The sequence below is a fragment of the Bos indicus genome, chromosome 3 (assembly GCF_029378745.1).
Source record: "Bos indicus isolate NIAB-ARS_2022 breed Sahiwal x Tharparkar chromosome 3, NIAB-ARS_B.indTharparkar_mat_pri_1.0, whole genome shotgun sequence".
NCBI classification, from domain to species: domain Eukaryota; kingdom Metazoa; phylum Chordata; class Mammalia; order Artiodactyla; family Bovidae; genus Bos; species Bos indicus.
Window position 1 is genome coordinate 103,570,452 of NC_091762.1, and position 21,065 is coordinate 103,591,516.

The 21,065-nt window shown below is 54.7% G+C and overlaps 1 protein-coding gene across 1 annotated transcript in view; it reads left to right on the top strand.

Moving 5' to 3' along the window:
• The window catches only part of SLC2A1 (solute carrier family 2 member 1), a 28,210-nt gene that overhangs the window by 4,138 nt on the left and 3,007 nt on the right, over positions 1-21,065 (top strand). Inside the window, exons 2-7 of the mRNA XM_019957687.2 lie at positions 7,564-7,659; positions 18,292-18,452; positions 18,629-18,869; positions 19,855-20,017; positions 20,104-20,291; positions 20,566-20,670. Of these exons, the coding sequence (XP_019813246.1) occupies positions 7,564-7,659; positions 18,292-18,452; positions 18,629-18,869; positions 19,855-20,017; positions 20,104-20,291; positions 20,566-20,670 (954 nt within the window). The remainder of the gene's footprint in view (positions 1-7,563; positions 7,660-18,291; positions 18,453-18,628; positions 18,870-19,854; positions 20,018-20,103; positions 20,292-20,565; positions 20,671-21,065) is intronic.

A 21,065-nucleotide genomic window follows, 5' to 3' on the forward strand; every position in this document is an offset into this window, starting at 1 on the left:
CAGCTCCAGGGATACAGTCATCCAGTTCTCCCCCAACTCCCAACCCACCTGACCCTAGCTGGCAGAGCTGGGGAGGCCTAGGACAAAGGAGAACTGTGCAGCATTCGCTTGGGACCTGCAACCTCACCCTTCCCCCACCTCACTCCTGGGCAGAGAGGTAACAAAGTCACTCAGCGTCCCCAGGATAGTGGAGGCTGAGAAGCCTCCTGGTTGGACTCCTGTGCTCAGAGAGGCTGTGTCTAGGCCTGGCCACCACAACAAACCTCCAGCTGTTATCCGCCTCATCCATGGGAGGAGTGGAGTGGAGCCTAAGGCTCTACTGTCCAACCTCCAGGCCAGGGAGGGAGTGGGTAATGCGTAGACATTGGGGTTTTGCAGTAACTGAGCAGGGCTCCCACACCTTGAACTCTGGTAGACTGAGGACAGTTGACCCTTTCTAAGACTTCAGCACCAACACTTTGCTGGCTTTTGCTTCCCTAGGGCCTTGGCACCCTGGAAGGGGAGAGAGCTCTTGCCAGACCCCAGCTTAGAGAACCTTTGGCTACTGAGGCCTATGCTGGACAGGACATCTGCCCAAATCACCTAGCCCAGAGCTCACTGGGGAGTGAGGAGGAAAGGGCTCCACTGGAAACAGCTCTACCATTTCACCCCAAGCCAGCCATACCTCCTGCTGGAGCTTTTTTCCCCAACTGTAACTGGCTCAGTGGTAAAGAATCTGCCTGCCAATCCAGGACTCATACATTCAATCCCTGGGTCAGGAAGATCCCCTGGAGAAGGATATGGCAACCCACTGCCATATTCTTGCCTGGGAAATCCCATGGACAGAGGAGCCTGGTGGGCTACAATTCGTGGGGTCTCAAAGAATTGAACACAATTTGGCGACTAAACAACAACAGAAATAATACCTACCTCTCTAGGTCAGGTTGCAAGTTTTTTTTAAGTTACAGAAGTAATGGAGCCAAGTATAGAGAAGCATGCAAAGTAAGAGTGAACATCTTCTCCCAGTTGTAATCATTGGGTATTTACCCCTCCCAGACCTCTTTTTGTGCATGTGTATATATGTGCCTATAAATGGAATTTAGTGTACTTGATCACTAGTTCACTAGTACATAGTTCAGTGTAGCCCTGTGCATTCCATCCTGTTCACCCACCAATACCTATGGTGTTTGTCTCTGCACATTTCAGCACTTGCCGTGATATAAAGTGATTATCTCCTCCTTCCTTACACACAGTGTTCGTTCTATACTTGCTTACTACTTTTCTTTCTTCCCTGGCACTCTTTTCATATCAAGTACCTATAGGTGTGTTTTATTCTTTCCAACAGCTGCATAATATTCCACTATAAGATGTCCTGCCTAATTAAGAATTAAGTGATTGTCCCCATCATTTTCTTTCTTCATGCCACTCACTACCTGATATATTTTAGGTATTTATATTCTGCCTTCCACTCCACCCACTGCTGCCCCATCTAAAATATCAATTTCCATGAAGCAGGGATTCAGTTTAGTTTGTTGCTGAATCTCCATTGACCAGAACGGTGTAGGGGACCTGCCCTCAAGTACTGCCTTTCCTTAGTAATATAACTTCTTATTCTTAGGAAGCCTCTTTTATGAAGAACAGGAGATCTTAGGAGAAGGAACTTTTTCAAGGTCATACAAGTAGGGGAGCTGGGACTTAACCTTGTCAGCTGAGAGTGTTGGGGTTGCATATTCCCGTAGTCTTATCAAGTTAATCTTTTCATAGTCAAATAGGGGCACACCTCCCCACTGAACAGGTCCCTCTCTGGGGTGTTGGCTTCTCTACATGCCCAGGTGCTGGCTCAAGGAGTCAGTTGTTTGTTTGCACTTAACATCTTTTTGAAAGGTGATCTGGTTTTGCCTGGAAGGCTTTGAAAAATCCTGTGCAGCTATCATATGTTGGGTTTGCACACAGCCATTCAGAGCACCTGGGACTTAAAGTAGAGATTGGCAAATTTTTTCTGTAATGGGCCAAATAGTAAGTAAATATTGTCAGTTCTGTGGGCCGCATGGTCTGCTGTTGTGGCACAAAGGGAGCCATAAACAATACAGTCTTCACAAACAAGTATGGCTGTGTTACAATCAAATGTTATTAATGGTAACTGAAATTTGAACCTTTTTTTTTATTTGGTTGTACCGTGTGGCTTGCAGAATCTTAGTTCCCCGGCCAGGGATTGAACCCCAGGTGCACAGCAGTGAAAGTGCTGAGTCCTAACCACTGGACCACCAGAGAACTCCCCTGAAATTTGAATTTAATATAATTTTCATGTATTGCAAACTTTTGGTCTTCTCTCCCCGCCCCCCACCCCCAGCCACTTAAAAACGTAAAACCCATTCTTAGCTGGCAGGCTGGATTTGACCATGACCACGGGCCGTAGTTGACTAACCTGGGCTTAGAGCAAAATCAACCCAAGTGGCCAAGAGGTTTCTGAGTGTGGGTCTGGGCTGTCCTGGCTCAGACAGGGCAAGGCACAGCAAGTTGCTGGGATGAAATGTGACCTACATAGGAAGGAAGCACCAGGTAGAAACCTTGTTTCCTTTCGGGCACCAGTACCCGGAAGCAGAGGGAGGACGTGAGCAGGAAGGATTTGGCAGCAGAGACCCCTCGAAATGAGGCTTCGCAGCAGCCAAAGGCCTTCTGGCCATCCATTTTTCCCTCTCTGAGCCTCCAGTGCTCTCCTCTGTGAAGCGAGAGCAATCTCTCCCCCATAGCCTGGTGGTGGTGGTTAAATCAGGATGTGGAAGCAGCCCTGGCATGCTGCCTGGGGCCTGGCTGGTGCTGCCAGTGCTGATAAAAGCGGCAGCTCCCTCCTCTACTCTCTGCTTTAAAGATTGATGAGCACCTTCTTGCCTCTAGGGCCACCGCGGTGTGCAGGGGTGGCTCAGCCGTGCAGAAGCCCTGACATCCCTGGAAGGTTTGAAGAAAGGGTTTGGAGAGGAGTAAATAAATGCCTCAGGTCACCTGAAGGTCATGCTTCCCAGGGTTATCACACTTCTTCTTAAAAAGACCTGGAAGGCTGGAAGAGTTCAAAGAGTAAAATTTCTGTCCAGGAATCCAAAGAACTCAAGTCCCAGGACTGGCTTCTGTTTGCTGAGTATCCTGGCCCCTACCTTCTGGCCTTAGGCTCCCCATCTATCATGGGAGAGCATTACAGAAATTCTGCAATTTCTTGGGCTTCTTTTTATATTGACCAGAATTTTGTTCAAATGAAATCTTAGAAAAGAAATGTACACAAAATAAATTAAAAAGGAGCTGTCATGGATCCAATAAGCCCCTGCCCCACCTTCCTTAGAACTGAGGGCCATACAGTCATTGTTCCTTGCTCTAGTGCACCGGATATGGGAGCTGTGGGAGGAGGAAGGGATACGAGCCACCCGTGGCTCATCCCGGCTCCGGGACCCTCCCCACAGACCCTCCTCCCACAGGGAATGACCTACCTCAATGGCGTGGCCACATGCCCTCCCTCTGCCAGTACTGACCAGGAGAGCCCAGGGCTGGAGCATGTGCCAGGGAAAGGCCCGGCCCACAGGTGCAGGTCAAAAGGCCACGCATGATGTTCGGCAAATTATGTGACCTGGCCAGGCCCCCCGGCATCTCCGTGTGTGGGAGGAGAGGTCCCAAAGCTGGCAGGCACCTCATGGGTGGCTTCCTGGGAGAAGGAGAGCTCTCAGTGGGCCTCAGGACCCCCAGAATTGGGGTGGGGATGGCGAGGGATGGGGGCGTGAGAGCCGCCTCTGTGCAGGGCCCTGAGCCCAGGCATTTGCCTGGGGCACCCCTCAGAGAATCAGGGTTTGAACTCAGAGGCCTTTACCTCCCTGTGGGGTGGGGTGGGGTGGAGGCTGGAGAGCTACTATTAGGCTTTTTCCACCCCTCAGAGCTGATGTTCCAGTCCTCATCAGGGGTTTGCTACATGATCAAGTTGGAATCTGTTAGGATGAATGCTGTGCTGGGGGGGAATAAATACTCACAGAGCCAGTTTTGCCCAAAACATTTCAAAAGTGACCGGTTACCTTTGTACAAACATTCAGCTCTGCATCCTACTCTGGGCACTCTAGGTCCCATTCAGTTCCCAGTGTCGTGGGGGAACAGCAGTTGGGTATTCCCCAACTGCTTGGAGCAGAAGCTGGAGACTATAGAGGACACAGCAAGGGCAAAGGTCTGCAATGGCAAGGGGTGTTCTAGAAGGTAGCCCCATCCCCAGAGGTGGTCATAGGTGGCCAGGGCTCTCAGATTCTGGGCTCTGCGTTGCTCCTCCACCTCTATAAAAGGCTTCCATGAGAAAGCCATGAGCTGTGGAACTTGGAACCCTTCTCATCAACTAGTCCATCAGCTTGGCACCTAAATAAATACACGCTGAATGAATGGACTGCATCTCTGCCTTTCAGTTCCAGCCACAGGGCTGGTGGAGGCAGATGGCTTCCCATCCCTCCCTGATTCAGCAGACACCTGTCAAGTGAACTCTGCCGGCTCCATGATGGGCATTGACCCAGAACTCAACAGCAAGCCTTTAGGGAAGGCACTCTTACCCCATTTCCCATGTGAGGAAACTGAGACCCAGAGTCAAAGCTACCACAAAGACCAATGTCAAGGTGAAGGGAAACAGCACTCTGCCTTTCAGCCTGGGTCTCCTGGTTCCTAGTCCAGTAGTGATCATGCTGGGCATGGTGGGAGCAGCAGGGGCAGAGATGGGCACTGTGTGCCTACCCAGGAGCAGGGCCATCCTCCTCCCCTGCATCAAGCATCCAGCCACACTGAGCATGGATCCAACTGTGCCGGGCCCCCCCGCTTCCCGCTGCACATACTGTCCTGTCTACCTGGAATGCAGTCTTGCCACCGCTTCTCCCCTTGGCAGACTCCCTGCATGTCCTTCACGGCCCAACTCCAGTGTCACCTCCCAGGAACCCACCTTTGATTGATCATCCCAGGTGAAACTAGAAGTTTGTCCCTGCAGGGCTCCCGTAGTGCCCTGGATGAAGCTCAGATCATACCAGTTTCCCCCTTCCCAATGGACCTAATGCTTTTCCTTGATGTCAGGAAAGGGCTGGGAGCACGAATCACTGAGCCTTTTAGTAGGTCCTGATGCAACAGCCTGCCTGGGTAGAGTGCATATAACCCCGTTGTTGGGTGGGCAGGTTTTCTAAAGCAGAGTTTGACCCTGACAGGTGGCAGCCCCCACTCCCAGAGCCACAGCTGCTCAGTGGGGCCCCCAAGACTGACTTCAGAGGCCCAGAGACCCCTGGCACATCAGAGCCAGACTGAGACAGGGCCTGTAGTAATAGTACTGATCCCCCACAGAGCCCCTCCTGGGGTGTCATTCAGGCAAGGGCTCGATTTTTACCAGATCTGCATATCATCTGTATCATTTTTCACTTAGGTTTGTTTCAATTGCTGTGTTCTAAATAATATGAAACCACAAGACTTGTAAAAAATATTTTTGAATAGGTGATACATTCATGTGCTACAAAATGACAAAATGTACAAAAGGATGGAAAATGAAAATGTTCCTTCTACCCTGCCTCTGCCACCCAGATCCCCAAGGTACACTGCTACCTTTCTTGTACATTCTTTTAAGTAAAGAGGTATGTATATTCTCCCCAACCCCGGCCTTTTTTTCCTCCACACAAAAGGTAGCATACCATACAACACACCGTTCTGAAGCCTTGCTTCTTACTTAATTATAACAAGAGGAATATCCCAAATCTCTACCTAAAGAGCTTTCTTTTTTAGGTACCCTATTTAATAGCCATGCCACATTTCTTCAAATCATAGGTTTGCATTGCTAGTTCCTGTTTATTCTTGTGTGTACCAGGAAAATACATATCTTGAATACCATTAGTATCAGATGATGGCCAACCCCAAGGCCAGCCCCAAGCTGACGCCTGTGACTCACAGGCAGAAAGCTCCCATGTGTGGGGTTCAATAGCCACTGTCAAGCCCTCCTGTCCTTGGGATATCTTCCTCTTACTTAGTCCCATTGGTCACTCTGGGAGTTGGGCTCAGCCGGGCCCCTTCCCAGAGGAGGTCTGTCTGGTGTTCACCACCCACTTGGAACCAACAGTCCGGGGTCTGAAGACTCCCTAGGCAGTTGCGAGGAAGCTCTGGGAGTGCTAGGGTGGGCTGTGAGGGGCCGGATTGAAAAGGAGTGCAGCCTGCCAGGAGGAAAGCCCCACCGTCTAGGATGAGTGACCAGAGTTTGGCCAGAAAGGGGCCGTGGGAAGGAAGGACCCAGCTTCTCCCCTGCCGCCTCAACAAGAAATGGGCTCTGAACTCCAGCTGGCCGAAACCTCCTTCCTCTTTTTCAGCCTCTGACGTGAGAACCTTGGCTTTTGCAATCGTTGGTCTGACGGTTTCTAGAGAATGAAAAGACCATACTAGGAACTTGTCTAATTAACACCTAAACCCAGCAGTATCTGTGAGGATCTTGAAGTCAGGGCTGCTTCTGTGTTCTGGCGGGGGAGGCCGAGGCCCATAGCAAGGCCGTGGCCGAGCTGAGGCTGTCCCCTCCACAGGTAGGCGTGGCTCCAGACCTGTGCCTCCACCCCTCCCCTCCAGTGCCAAGTTTGGTGTGTGATGCACCTGGTGAATACCCGTTGTTTCTTTGGCGTCCCACCCCCAGGCTCCGTTCTTTCGGTTAGTTAAGAGCCTGCCTTACCTGGCTTCTTCATTTTACAAGGGGTAAAAAAAAGTTCTCTCCCTTTCTCTAGCAAGGCACCTCACTCACCCAGGCCCTCCTGCCGGCTGGCCTCCTCCCTGCCTGCCGCCTTCCTGCCCTTGACTTCCGCGAGACACAAACCCCCACCCTTTTTCTGCCCCAGCCCTTTGCCCATTGGAAACACCTTGACCCAGCACTCTTACTCACCTTGTGTTACTTTAGCAACACATTCCTGGCTGGTATGTCATCTGTGTTCAAACAACCCGGGAAGCTCGTGGTCTCGGGATGGTTGTCCTGAGCTTCAGCCTGGTTCTCTGCAACCCGCTGAGTGAGTTGGAACTGGTCTCCACCTTGGTATCTGCCCTGTGACTAGAGGCAAGGGTTTGCAGCAAAAAGGGCCCTGGAGGAGTAGGGACAGGGATCTACCTGGTGGAATTCACAGCGCAAGGAAGTCAGTGGGCTGGAATTGGAAACCTGCATCCTCATCCCCAAATCCAGGGTACTTCCCCCACCCATCTATGCTGCTCTTCCCACATCATTCGGCACCCCCTTGCAGTGGTTCCTGGACCTCTTAATCAGAATCTGGGGCCACCTCAACCCCAGGATTCACCAGGGCAATGAGGTGAATGCCAGGCCCTGACTACAGAGAGAGAGAAGACCCTAATTCCCCTCTCCCCAGGAATGAGTCTGGCCAGCCCCATGTCTAGAAGTTGGCAGGGCTGGTTTGGGCACCTGAGGTCAGGAAGTGGCCAAGTTTCTTGGGAGAAGGGCTGGTGTGGTGCCAGGAATCAGGCAAGATATCTGAATGGGAACCTGCCAGCCAAGCCCTGCCCTCTAGTAACCTGGGCCCCAACATGCCTGTAACAGTGTGGGTTTTTTTTTTTCCTCTGTAGAAGCTGACAGGCCGCCTCATGCTGGCCGTGGGAGGGGCAGTGCTCGGCTCCCTGCAGTTTGGCTACAACACTGGAGTCATCAACGCCCCCCAGAAGGTGAGTGCTGTCCCGCCCTTAGCTTCTCAGCACCAGCAGGCTCTGCTGTGCACCCTCGCCACACCCCACCCACATGCACGCTCACCCTGCCTCTTGGATGTTGGAGACATCACCAGCGAGTATTCTGACCCTGAACGGGTTACAGACTCGTAGCTTTGGCCTTGGAATCTTAAGGCCCACAGAGTTGCGGGATCTTTACAGATCATCTCGACCAACCTCCCACCTAACACAGCCATGCTCCGTGTAGTGCTGCATTCACGTGGCCCTTGGGTTACAGAGGCTGCCTTGGTGATTCTCTCACCTGCTGCTCACACCGCACTGTAAGGCAGGCAGGCAGGTAGCCACTCCCACTCCTACCCTGCAGGTGTGGGGAATGGCCAGAGCCTGCCCGGCATCACCAGCTAGTAAGAGATGGAGCCAGGAAGCAACATCAGTCTGCCTCGGTGACCTCCTCGCCAGGTGGTCCCTGAACCCGTGCCCTCACTCATCCACACGTGGCACGCTCCCTTGTAAGGGAGCCCACTCTAGGCTGAAACCGCCTGTCTCTTTGCAGGCCCCAGGGCCAGGCAAAGCAAAAATGGCTTCTTGTCCTAGAAACCAGGGTGGGGTACATATCTGTTTACTCCCTTCTCCCCACAACACACCCAGATCTGTTCTCACTTATTCACCTGAGTGTCCGGACAGGGAGGGACCCCAGTGAGCACCTCCAGCCTAGCCAGCCCACTGCTTTAGGAAGGAGGGGAGAGGAAGGGGGCAGGAGAGGAGACTGTGACAAGGCCCTCCTCTATACCAGGCCTGCTGTGTACATTCATAACATCGGGCTGTGATTTCCACTTTATAGACCTGAAAATCACGGCTCAGGGGAGACGAAATGACCAGCGGGCTCAAGGTCACATAGCTAGGGGATGTGGAGTCAGAAGCCAAACTTTCTTGTTTACACAATCTCTGGCCGTCTTCCTGACCAACCACCTTGTCAGTTTAAAAGTCCACACCTTCCCTGGGCAGGACAAAGTGAGAGTGGACAAGTCCTATGAACACGTTCACGTCCAGACGGGTGAGGCCAGAAAGTGAGTGTGGCTAGCTTCCGAGGATCCGGGCCTGTTTGGGGGAGTGGGGTGGCAATCAGGAGTCAGAGTGGGGCCTCCTCCAAAGAGGTGGAGGGTGGCAGTGGGAGCCATGCCCAAAGCTGGGGAGCAGGTCACCAGGAAGTCTGGGCCTGCTGAGTCATGCTCAGCTGCAGTGGAAGTGATGGGGCTTTTCCATGGGCAACCTCGGGCCCATGCTTGGAACAGTCCCAAGCCTGCTTTTGCTAAGTGCTCTGAGCAGAATGCTGAGGTGTGTGCCCCAGAGTCGGCTCCCTTTGGGAATCCTTTCAGATACAAAGTGTGTACTGTCTTAAGAGGGAGGTTGAGTTCTCCACTTGACTGCACACCGGAGTCCCCTGACACTAACCATCTGATCTCACTGGTCTGGGATGTTGTCTGGGCATCAAAGTTTTAAAGCTCCCCAGCTGGTTCTCGTGTACAGTCAGAGATGAGCAGTACTGGGTTAAGTGATGACACTATGTCAGGAGTGATCACTTGACTGTGATCACACAGGGAGTTACACGGAGTGACAGAACTAGAACTCTGGCAGCGGGATAGAGGAGTTTTCCAGAAATGGAACAGGGTTGTAGTAAGCAGGGGCCCACAAAGGTGGGAAGAAAGTGCCCAGAGGAGAGAAAGTCTGTGTGTCACTAGGGTAGAATGGGAGGAGGCAGAAGGATGGGAGGCTGACGAGGTGAGCCAGAAGCAGACCACAGAGGGCCCTTGTGGTCGGCAGTTTCATATGCAGAGTCTCCAGCCCCCGGCAGGGCAGGGCACAGTGAGAATGGGCACGCGGGCACCAGCGCGGAGGCCGAGCTGGGGAGGAAGGCCTTCAGGGTGGGAACAATAGGGTCCCATTGAAGAGGACAGAGGGGGTCAGATTTGCATTTTAGGGAAATGATTCAGGCGTCTGGTGCAGTGGGCTGGGTCTGAGAATGTGAGACTGGAGACGAGGCAACAGTGAGAAGGCAACTGTTGTAAGAGGGTTAGAAAAACAAACACTGAGTAGGAGCTGGTCATCGGTTCAGCCTGAGGATGAGAGAGTGGGGTTTAAAACTGGCTTCTAGTTTTGACTGACATTGGGGCTGGAGAAAGAGAAGGTAGGGCTGTGGGACACGCAGGAACTGAGGTTTGGTGACACAGCATACAAACACTTGGACACAGGGGTCTGTTTCTTCGGAGGGTAGCCAGGGGAAGAAAGCCAACAGCTGGGTCACTGGTATCCAACTAGTGGTAGAGAAGGATCTCCTGGAAAGACTGTGAGTGAAAAAGAGAAGTGAAGGTCAAGCCCTGGATCACACCCCCACTGCTAGAAGGTCCTGGGAAGGAGGAAGAAGAGAGCAGGCCCCTCTAAGCTGGGAGACAAGATCCTCCTGAGCCAGAGAAAGAATGGAAGCGCCTGAGGACGAGGGTCCACAGTCCCTAGAGCAGTACCCGTCGGTAAGAACAGGCGCTCGGATGTGGACAACTGAGGGAATGCTGTCGAGCTCCAGAGGCTGACCCAGGCACAGCAGCCCAGTGTGGCTGAATGTAGAAGACCCGATGGTGACCTTGCATTGCCAAGGCTGATGGAGCGGAGTCCCATGGGTAGAAGCCCCCTGCGGTGGGCTGAAGAGGGAGAAGGGAGGTGGGAAGAGCAGAGACAGCCCTTCCCAGGGGACTGGTGGAGGAGGAGGAAAGGAGTGGTCGCCAGAGGGGTTGTGGGGCTAGGATTTTTTTCTTTTTTAATACAAAAACTTCATTTTTAAAGGGGTTGTCAGGAACCGGCAGAGGAGAGGGTGAAGCTGGGGCGGGGGGTAGGGGGTCCTTAAGGAGGCAGGCAGTGGTGGAGCAGAGGCTGTGGGGGTTGCACTTGGCCTGAAGGGACTAAGACACTTCCAATGGCACAGGCGTGGACAAACCCAGAGTGACGTCCTCCAGTTCTCGGGGCCTCCCATCTAATCAGCTACCGGTGAAAGGTGAGAATTTCAGTGGCAGGTGGGCAGGGAATCTGGAAGCCTAATGGGAAGCACAGAGGCCCAGTTGTAAATGTTCACGGGAGCATTTGCGGGCACCTGTCCAAAGGTTACTTGGGCAGCCAACCTCTGGGGACCCAGGCGAGAGACCTGCGTGGTGTTTCCAGGGGGCGTGCTCTTGGGCATTCTGCCTGTTTACTCATGCGCCTTACAAACAACTTCTCATAAGCCTGGCCATAGATTTTCTCAACCAGGAGCAAATGTGATAAACTTAACAAGTGAAGAGCGGGGAGAGGATGACACCAGAGTGAGAGATGACAGCGGGGCTCAGAGGCAACGGTCCTGCCTCGGGAGGCATGAAAGCCATCATTCTAGGATGGCACAGTGCTTCTGCCAACACCTTCATTCCACAGGGACGAACCAGCAGCGTTCTAGACTTGAGGCAGGATGAGCTGTGAACACAGCAGAGACCTCCCAGCCCTCAGGAAGCTGCCTGACACACGGTCAGAGCTGAGCCCTGTCCTGCCCTCCAGAACCATCCAGAGGGCGGGGGTAGGGTGGGGAGGGGAGACTCCTTGGGAACAGCGAGAGTATTAATAGTGGAGGGCTCCTCGGTGCTATGGGAACAGAGAGAAAGGAATGACTAATGCTGGGGGTAGGGCCGACGGGAGAGACAAGAAGGGCTTAGCGAAGGAGTTGGCAGCTGTGCTAGACCTTGGAGGGCAAACCAGCCCCAGGGGACAGATGGGCGGAATCGCAGGCCTGTGCAGAGATGCGGTGGCGTGGTGTCCCGCCGACAGCCCATGCCACAAGGCCGGCCACTCGTAGAAGCGCTTCTCTTGGGAAACTGCTGCGCTGGCTGCGGTGGCCTGCTCAGCAGAGGAGACCTTGCCCCACCAGAGCCGAGAATGCCAGTGCTGCTGTTAATTACCAGGAGCTCGGTCTCCCCCATAAAAGAGGCCCCAGAGGGCTTCCTCCTGGAAGTGGTTAATTAATCATAACATTATCTTAAATGTTTACAAAGCACCTTCTCATAAATTATCTCCCCACAGAAGACCCACACGGTGGGTAGGGCCAAGGTTATCTTCCTGCTCATAAAGGAGGCCTGGAGGCTGAGTTGAAGGCACCCAGGGAGTGAGAGGCTGAGCTACAGATGGACTCCAGGCCTCCTGTCTCTCCTGGGGCGGAGGGGAGCGCAGCCACACAGAGAGCAAACAAACGAGCAAGGGCATCCTGACCACCGCACTGGGTGGAGAGGACCGCCTCACCTCCCCACATGGCCGAGCTGCCAACAGGGATGACTAAAGGCCATTGAGGAACCTTGAGTTCCTGGCCAGGGGACAGTGTCAGGCAGTCTGAGGCACCCTCAGAAACCAGACCGTTTGGGCTGGAAGGGGCCTGACGGGCCGTTGGCTCAACGTTCCTTGTTTGCCAAAGGAGGAACTTGGTCTAGAGAGCAGGCGAGGTCTGCCCAGGACAGCCCAGCTTGGTGAGTGAAAGTACTTGGAGGCAAGACGGGCTTTCCAGCCCAGGCCCCAGGCAGCATCTCCTCCTGGATCCAAAGAGCTCTGGGCCCCTCTCCCCTCCGCTCGTCTCCACTTACACAGACTCTGACAGCTTACAGCTCACTTACCATGCGCCAGCTGTTGTTCCAAATGCATTAGAAATAGTGATTTAATTGTTACTTACATTAACTCCATTAGGTAGACACAGTAATCCCTGTTTTATAAGAAACGGAGGAACAGAGATGTTAAGCAATTAAACCAAGGACACACAGCTGGCGATAAAGCTGGGATTTAAATCCAGGAAGCCTGGCTCCAGCCTGTGTTCTTGACCAGCCGTAGAAGAAAAGGCAGTTGCACTTACAGACGCCTAAACACTCTTACATGCCAACAACTGCTACCCAGCTGCTCCTCCCTGCTCCGACTTCAGGCCGAGTCAAGCTTAGTCACGCACAGACGTCTCCGTTTCCCACACACAGCTGCACAGCCTCTTACACCATGACAGCCTGTCACAGCTCCGTCATCTCTCAAGTCCCTCAGATTCATGGCTTATTTTTCAATTAGTGACGGTGCTTTCAACCTCTAGCCCTGCGCTGGGACCCAGATGAGTCAGGCCGCGCCCATGTCGAAATTTAGTGTAGAGGGAGCACACAGGGCCTCACGGTTACCTGTCCTAGTTAGCTGTCCAGGGCAGCAATGGAAATGCAGACAGACGGTTGAAGCAGACAAGGGGGAGGGAGAGGGTATCAGCCCTTGGACCAGGGTTTTTCTCAATACCGTAGACATTTGGGGCCAGATCGTTCTTTGGCATTACAGGGGCTGTGCCATGCATCGTAGGATGGTTAGCAGCATCCCTGGCCTCTGTCCCCACCAGGGTGACAACCCAAAATGCCTCCAAACATCACCCCCTCCCAGGGCAGAGGGGGACCAAGTTGCCCCTGTTTGGGAACCACTGCAGTAATGAGGAGGTGATTGTGAAGGCTCTCCAGAGGAGGGAAAGTGTCCAACACTTTACCAGGCAGAAGGCAAAAGAGAGGCGAGGTGAAGGTGCAGAGGTGTGGGGTGCTCAGATGGCACTGCCACGTGGGGGTGTGGCCACATGGGGTGGGAAGAGACACTTCATCCTGAGGGTGTGAGCTGTGAGCAGGGGAGATGAAGATGTGTTTGCAGGGGAGACCCTAGAGGCCATGGACCCGTGAGGAGGTCAGAGCGAAGACTTGGAGAGAAGCCAGGTCAGGACTCTTCCAGAAAAGCAACCTGGGTGGTCCAGTCATCTGCTCTGGGGGTGGAGCCCAGCTTCTAGCTCCATCTGGCTGCCTGGGCCTCTTCCCCAGGCCCCAGGGAGAGGCCCTGGGGGACCCAGAAGCTATCTGTCCAGCCCCATCTGGAGCATCTGTCTCTGAACTCCCAGCTGACCCTGGAGCATGGCTGAGCTGGCTGTGGAGACATTCCCTCTGGGCTGAGGGGTGGGGGCAGCCCCAGATGTGGGGGAGAGGTGGGGAAGGAATAGGAAATAGGGACTGAACTGGACAAGCCGGTCCTTTCTTCCTTCTAACTGGAGCTCAAAGACTGAGTGGCTATTTAACCCCCCTCATCCTGACAGTACGTCTAAAAGAGAGAAGAAAGGGTTGAGAGAGCATTGATTTCCCTCTCCAAATCATCTAGAAGACCAGGCCTCTCCAGGGAAGAAGTTGAGACCAGCCAGAAGTTCCAAAGCATACACCCCTTCTCTTGGCAGTAGTCTGGAATTCTAGAACACAGGTTGGCAGGGGGACCAAATCCAGCCAGCACCCTGTTTTTGTAGGGCCTGTGAGCTAAGAATGATTTTTCCCATGTTTAGAAGTTTGAAGAGAAAGGGAAGAAAAATAAGCAACAGAGGAGAGGCCATATGTGGTCAGCAGACCCTAATATTTTCTATCTAGCCTTTTATATGAGTTGTTTATGCCAATCCCTGATCCAAATTTTGACTTGTATGCTCCCTGCTGACAGGGGACTCACTACCTGTAAACATGAGTAATCTTATCTGAAAGCTCTCCTCACCACCCACCCAGCCCACCCCCAGATGAAGTCTGTGCCCTGGGGCTCTGCAGACCTGCTGGGTCCCTCGGCCTGGGGCTGACAGCAAGGTCTGAAGATAGAGCTTTACTCCCCAAGGCAAGTGCCTAGTTCTTTCTCATACTATACGTTCCTTAGGATAATGCTTTGTTTTTCAGCAATTTAAAATGGAAAATTCTGTCCCTAATGCTCCTCTCAAGGAGGTGGCTTCTCTCCTTGAGACAACAGTGACGCATGAAACAGCTTACTGCAAGTGCCAGACAGTGGGTTCTGCCTCATGCCCAGAGCCTCACTACAGACACTGCCCTGACACAGAGGAAGTCAGAACTTCCGCTCTAGACGGGCAGATGTGTGGTCCTTCACCCACAGTTACTCAGGCATGGAAGGGACGGGGGTGTCAGACGTGATACAAACCTCTTCCCACCCTAACCCCTAGGAGAAGGGCTGGAATGAGGAAAAGCTTGTTACTGGAAAGGGATGGCAGTTGCCCAGGGCATCCTGCTTCTCCAAGCTGGCCCCAACAGTATCGCCGAGTGAGCCCTGCCCTCTGGCTCCAATAAGGGGATGCCTGGACAGAGAGTCTGGCACCAGGGCCGACCAGGACCCGCCCTTTCTTCTCAGCACACAGCGGGAAAGGACTGGGAACAAGCTGGGACGGGGAGCAGAGACAAGGAGGGCTGAGCCTGGTCCACTTGACATCCAGGGCTTGACTGCCAAGTCTGGGAGTAATGGTGGGAATCGGAATCTGGCTTCAGTGGGTGGGAGGAGTCAGGAGCGGAATCCAGGTGAGACCTAGGACAGGTGCTGCGTGGGTAGAGAGGAGGACAGGTTAGGAGGTGAATTTGAGGGATGGGACCTGCTGAGTGGGAGGCAGGGCAGTGGCAGGACCAAGGGTATCTCCCTGACTCATAACCACTCATAACCAGGCTGGAGCATTCAGAAGATGTACATGTGAGCCAGGGCTGAGGAGGCTGCCAGGAGCCTCAATGTGGAGACTGGGTCTGTGGGACCCAGTTAAAGAAAGCAGTAAGGAGGTGTTCAGACAGGAAAGAATCTGCCTGCAATGCAGGAGACCCAGGTTCAATCCCTGGGTTGGGAAAGATCCCCTGGAGAAGGAAATGGCAACCCTCTCCAGTATTCTTGCCTGGAGAATTCCATGGACAGAGGAGCCTGGTAGGCTACAGTCCATGGGGTTGCACAGAGTCAGATAGAACTGAGCGATTAACACTACGGAGGCTCTTCTTCCCTGAGGGCCACCCAGCCATTGCTGGATGATGCTGAGGGCAGTGGCTGGGTGGGAGAGGTGACCCTAGAACTTCTCCCTGTGTAGGGTTCTTCTGTTCTTGAGGGATCCTCTGCCTTTCCTGAGCCAAGGGTCAGCTTCACCCCCCACATAGGGCATGGACCCCCAGCAGGGGAGGACAGAGAGCCTATACACCACACGCAGGAAAGGAAAACCTCACTTGGCTTCTTCCCACAAATCTCAAGCACCAGTTCCAGAGGCAAGAACCTGCTAGGCAGCCTCCACTCGGCCAGGAGGTACTGCTGGGGGTGAAGAGGATGAACCTGGGGCCAGGGTAGAGGGGGCTGGCTGCTCAGCCTCCCTCAACCCCATACAGTGGTCAAAGCAGCAAGGGGCTCAAGAGCCAAGAAGGAGCAAGCCCAGGACAGGGTTTGGTCCCTCTGACTTGTCACCACATTCAGGAGATGTAACTGGGGAGGCTCTGGCGACACCTCACTTACATATGGGTCCTCAACATCTCCAGCCAAACCCCAAGGAGAAGGTTAAAGACCTCAGCCTCATGCCCTTAAACCCATTTAGACAGTAAGCACTCAGTACTTAAATACTATACATATTGACTCTTTACACACAATTCCAACGAGCTTCATTAACTGGCTTGGCAGATTTTAAAACAGATGTGTGGAGAGCTCTGTGAGACAAGCATCTGAACCACAGAGGGTGGGGGTAAACTACAGAATGCAAAAATTAAATGCCACCTGCAAACATCTCACCTTGGCCCTGCAGAGCCGCAAGGTCAGGAGTGCCCTCGAGCCCTGCTTGTACGTCCAGTTGCTTAGGGCAGCAGAGGGTAAGGGACAGGAGGGAGAGAGATTTCCACCCAGACAATGGGCCCCCGAGGGGTGAGGGTCACTTATCTGGGCAGTTCCCTTATCCAGGACAGCTTGCTCTCTGCAGAGCCTGATAAATGGAGCACTGCTGTGCCCAAGCAGTCCTCCTCTGGGGTTGGGTTTGTCCCTTGAAGAACACAAGCACTTTGTGTTTGTTTGGTTGAAATCTGCTTTCTGTGCCCCTGGTAGAAGTAAGGGCTGCTGGGAGGAGAGCCTAAGCCCTTTCATGGCTTCCTTCATCCTGCGTGAGCCCTGGGACAGGCCCTGGGGAGAATCCGCTGGGGTCCCTGCCCTCAGGGAAGACAGACTACTGGAACCCTCTGAGCTGGATTTCAAAAGGTTTCGGAGTGGTAAGGCAGGGCGGGCCCTCAGGGGAAGTAACCGCGGAAGGTGGGAAAATGGCGCAGAGGCCAAAGGCAGACATACCACCAGGAGCCGTGATTTTGACCCACGGGCAGGCTCCACCAGCCTGTTGGTGGCCTGCGCTACCCTTGAGTCAGAACCGAAACGTGGCAGGCTCCTCAGCTCAGCGGTGGTCCCAAGCACCGTGTGAGCACTGCAAGTGCGTTTCGTTAGTTCCCCACAGCGCTATGAAGTGGGTATTGCTAATGTCGTCATTCGAGATACAGATACTTGCCCTGGAGATGAGGGGTAGAGCTGAGTCTGAACTTGGTTGAGTCCAGCTTCCCTGGGCAGACGAATAGATCACTGACTGGGCATTCCTGGGACCGTGGGGCTTGGGAAGGTTAGGGACAGTCAAAGAGCAGTGTCGACGGGAATTGTACTGTGTGAGAGACTGCATACTGCCCAGTGTACCCAAACTTGAGGTGGCAAGGGGTGCGCCTGGGATGGGCTGGTGTGGAGTTGAGTTTGAGCTGCAGGTGGTGAGGGCTGCAGGGGCGTGCAGGTTTGTGACTTGCTGAAGCCGGAGATACTCAGATTATGTGAGCACGAGTGTGTGTGAGTGTGTGATGGCATGGGTACACAGGAAGTTGTTTCTGCGTACACTGGCCCTGTGCCCAGCTCCATACGTGGCTGGGTGGGTCTGGCCCGTCCTGAGGCCCTGGGCACATATCTGCGCCACCTGAGAGTAGACTGAGTGTGCGCAGGCAGAACCGGCGCTGCCTGCCTGCCACAGTCCTGGGCCTGGGCGGCCAGGCCCTCCCCTTGGTGGGGGCAGGGCTAGCGGGCAGGCCTGCTCTAGGACAGGTGTCTCCAGTTCCTGGAACTGCTTCCTTGTCTGTAGGTTTTCCCCTAACCTCCCAGCTGGGAGGGAGGACGAGGCCGTGGGTCCTTCAAGGGGGATCTCCCAGGCCAGCCGGGAGGGGCGGGGGGGGCGGGGGGCGGGGCTGGGCTTGGTGGATAGAAAGCAGCAGCTTGGTGTCACGAGCATTTGGGTGCAAGTTGCTCACACTAGGCCCTGAGTGCAAAGTGAGCCTGCTCTTCCCTTCCTCCCAGGGCCTCTGTTCAGCTGTATTTCCTCCCCAGCAAGAGGGGTTGGGGAGAGAGCCAGAGTGGCCAGTGGCCTTAGGCGCCTTGAAGGAAAAGGGGGCATGCAGGCGGAAGCACTGTCTCTGAGCCCCTCTGCACTGCCTGAACTCCCAGTGCTGGTCACTTCCATCATCCCCAGAAAGTCCTGTTGAGCACCAGAAATCACAGGGCCCTGGAACCTGCACCTGGGGGAGGTGTGAGAGCTGGCACCACTCTCCCTCGCAGACAGAGTCCAGCCCCTTGTTTCTCATGAGGAGGTGGGGGTGGGGGGACTGAAGCCCACAGAAGGGGAGGGACCAGGGGCTGGGGCCCCTCCAGCATCCTGGGGTACAGTGGTCCTCTTTGAGGAGGAGTGTGAGAGAAGAGGACGACTGGGTCCTGGCCTCGCCCACCAGGCTGCTGCTTCTCCTGCAGGTGATTGAAGAGTTCTACAACCAGACGTGGGTCCAGCGCTATGGGGAGCCCATCCCGCCCGCCACGCTGACCACGCTCTGGTCCCTGTCTGTGGCCATCTTCTCGGTGGGAGGCATGATTGGTTCCTTCTCCGTGGGCCTTTTTGTTAACCGTTTCGGCCGGTGAGCAGAAGGGGTTCTGGCCCTGCCCAGGGAGTCCCAGCTTGGAGTCAGGGGGTGAGGGGGCCCTCCCTGCCTGTCCTAGGGAATTACCTGTGACCCAGCCCCTGGGGTTTCCAGGGGTCTCCAGGGACTTGCCTGACCTGTGACCTCCTCCACTCCTCACCTGCACCCCCCAGGCGGAATTCAATGCTGATGATGAACCTGCTGGCCTTCGTGTCCGCTGTGCTCATGGGCTTCTCAAAACTGGGAAAGTCCTTTGAGATGCTGATCCTGGGTCGCTTCATCATCGGTGTGTACTGCGGCCTGACCACTGGTTTTGTGCCCATGTACGTGGGGGAGGTATCCCCCACGGAGCTTCGAGGGGCCCTGGGCACCCTGCACCAGCTAGGCATCGTCGTCGGCATCCTCATCGCCCAGGTAAGCACCCACCCATGGCTCCGTCCCCCGGGTGTGTGTCCAGATTCGACTCCTCGCCCAGCCTTCCAGCCCTGCAGAGCACAGCCTCGTGGACACATCCAGGGTACAGGTCCCAAGAACACACCACGTTCATCACCCTCCCCGCTTCCCCGTTCCTGGTGGGAGAGCAAGTCCAGTTGCCTTGGCCCTTCTCATCCCTGCCCAGTCAGCCTTGCATCCTTTCTTCTCACCCTGGGGACCCAAGCACAGGGCAGCCTACTGGTTTCTCAACATGCCGTCTCTCTCACACCTCCGGGCCCTAATACCTGTATATACGTACACACTCCCCTCTCTCAGGGCTCTCCCTTCTCCATCCCCAAATCATCTTGTGGCAGAGTAGCAGTCCCCCTGCCCCCTGCCAGACACATTTGCCATCCTGCTATCTTATCCCACCAGGCACCCCCACCCCCAACCAATGCTGTTAAGCAGGTCCTGCTTCTTCCTTGTCACAGATGAGGAAACCAAGGTTTAGAGATGTTAACTGAAAGTTGCTCAGTTGGGTCCGACTCTTTGCGACCCCATGGACTGACTATACAGTCCATGGAATTCTCCAGGCCAGAATACTGGAGTGGGTAGCCTTTCCCTTCTCCTGGGGATCTTCCCAACCCAGGGATCGAACCCAGGTCTCCCGCATTGCGGGTGGATTCTTTACCAGCTGAGCCACAGGGGAAACCCAAGAATACTAGAGTGGGTAGCCTATCCCTTCTCCAGCGGATCTTCTCAACCCAGGAATCGAACCGGGGTCTTCTGCATTGCAGGCGGATTCTTTACCAACTGAGCTATGAGGGAAGCCCCTCAGAGAAATTAAGCCTCACATTAGTGGCACAACTAGACTCAGAACTAGAGCCCTCTTTCTAAAGCAGGGAAAGGCCAGTGGGCTGAGCGGGGCAGGAGCGAGCCCTGAGCCAATGGCTCACAGCCGCTGCTCCACCCCTGCCTCCCCCAGGTGTTCGGCCTGGACTCCATCATGGGCAACCAGGAACTGTGGCCCCTGCTGCTGAGCGTCATCTTCATCCCAGCCCTGTTGCAGTGCATCCTGCTGCCCTTCTGCCCCGAGAGCCCCCGCTTCCTGCTCATTAACCGCAACGAGGAGAACCGGGCCAAGAGCGGTACGGCGGGCCCTGCCCCTCCCCGCACCCGGCCCCCGCCTCCTCCCCGCGCTGAGCCATCCCTGCTTTCCCTCCGGCCCCCTCAGTGCTGAAGAAGCTGCGTGGGACCGCGGACGTGACCCGCGACCTGCAGGAGATGAAGGAGGAGAGCCGGCAGATGATGCGGGAGAAGAAGGTCACCATCCTGGAGCTGTTCCGCTCAGCCGCCTACCGCCAGCCCATCCTCATTGCCGTGGTGCTGCAGCTGTCCCAGCAGCTGTCCGGCATCAACGCTGTGAGTGCCCCATACCCACCCTCTCCTGTGGCCCACCACCCCCCCCCCCCCCAATCCCTGGGGCCCAAGGTGTGCTGTGGACAGATCCCACACCTGAAACAGCAGACGGACCTCTGCCAGAGGAGTAGCTCTCCTTTAAAACGCAAACTCAGAAGGGCCCTGGGGCAGTGTCTTCTTCATGCTTTACTGACCGTGTGTTCTGCACCCACTGGGACAGAGGCCGGGGAAGAGCCATGGCACCCAGCTGAGCCCCGACTACCTCTGTGTCCCATAGGTTTTCTATTACTCCACAAGCATCTTCGAGAAGGCGGGGGTGCAGCAGCCCGTGTATGCCACCATCGGCTCTGGCATCGTCAACACAGCCTTCACTGTCGTGTCGGTGAGTCTTCCACATTGTTGCCTATAGCCAGCCAGCAGCTGGGGTCCAGCTTGTGGTCGGTCTCAGGGCCTCGGGGCCTTGTGACTGAACAGCAGTCTTTACTGCGAGCCAGGGAGGCATCACGTGCTCCCTAAGTGCTCTCTCATTTCATCTTCAACTTGTCAAGTTCATTACTGGGATCAAACAGTTGACACTGATGTTCAGAGAAGTGCAACGGCTGGCCCAAGGCCACAGCCAGAATGCTCAGCTATCTGGCTCTCGCAGGCAGCTCTCACCCCTTGGGATCCTATGTAGTCCCCAAACCCTGCCCCAGGGAAGAGGTGATCCATCTGCCACTCCATCTCTGCAGTGTCCTGTGGCTTTCCCAGCACTTGGGGGGACCCGCCTGGAGGAAG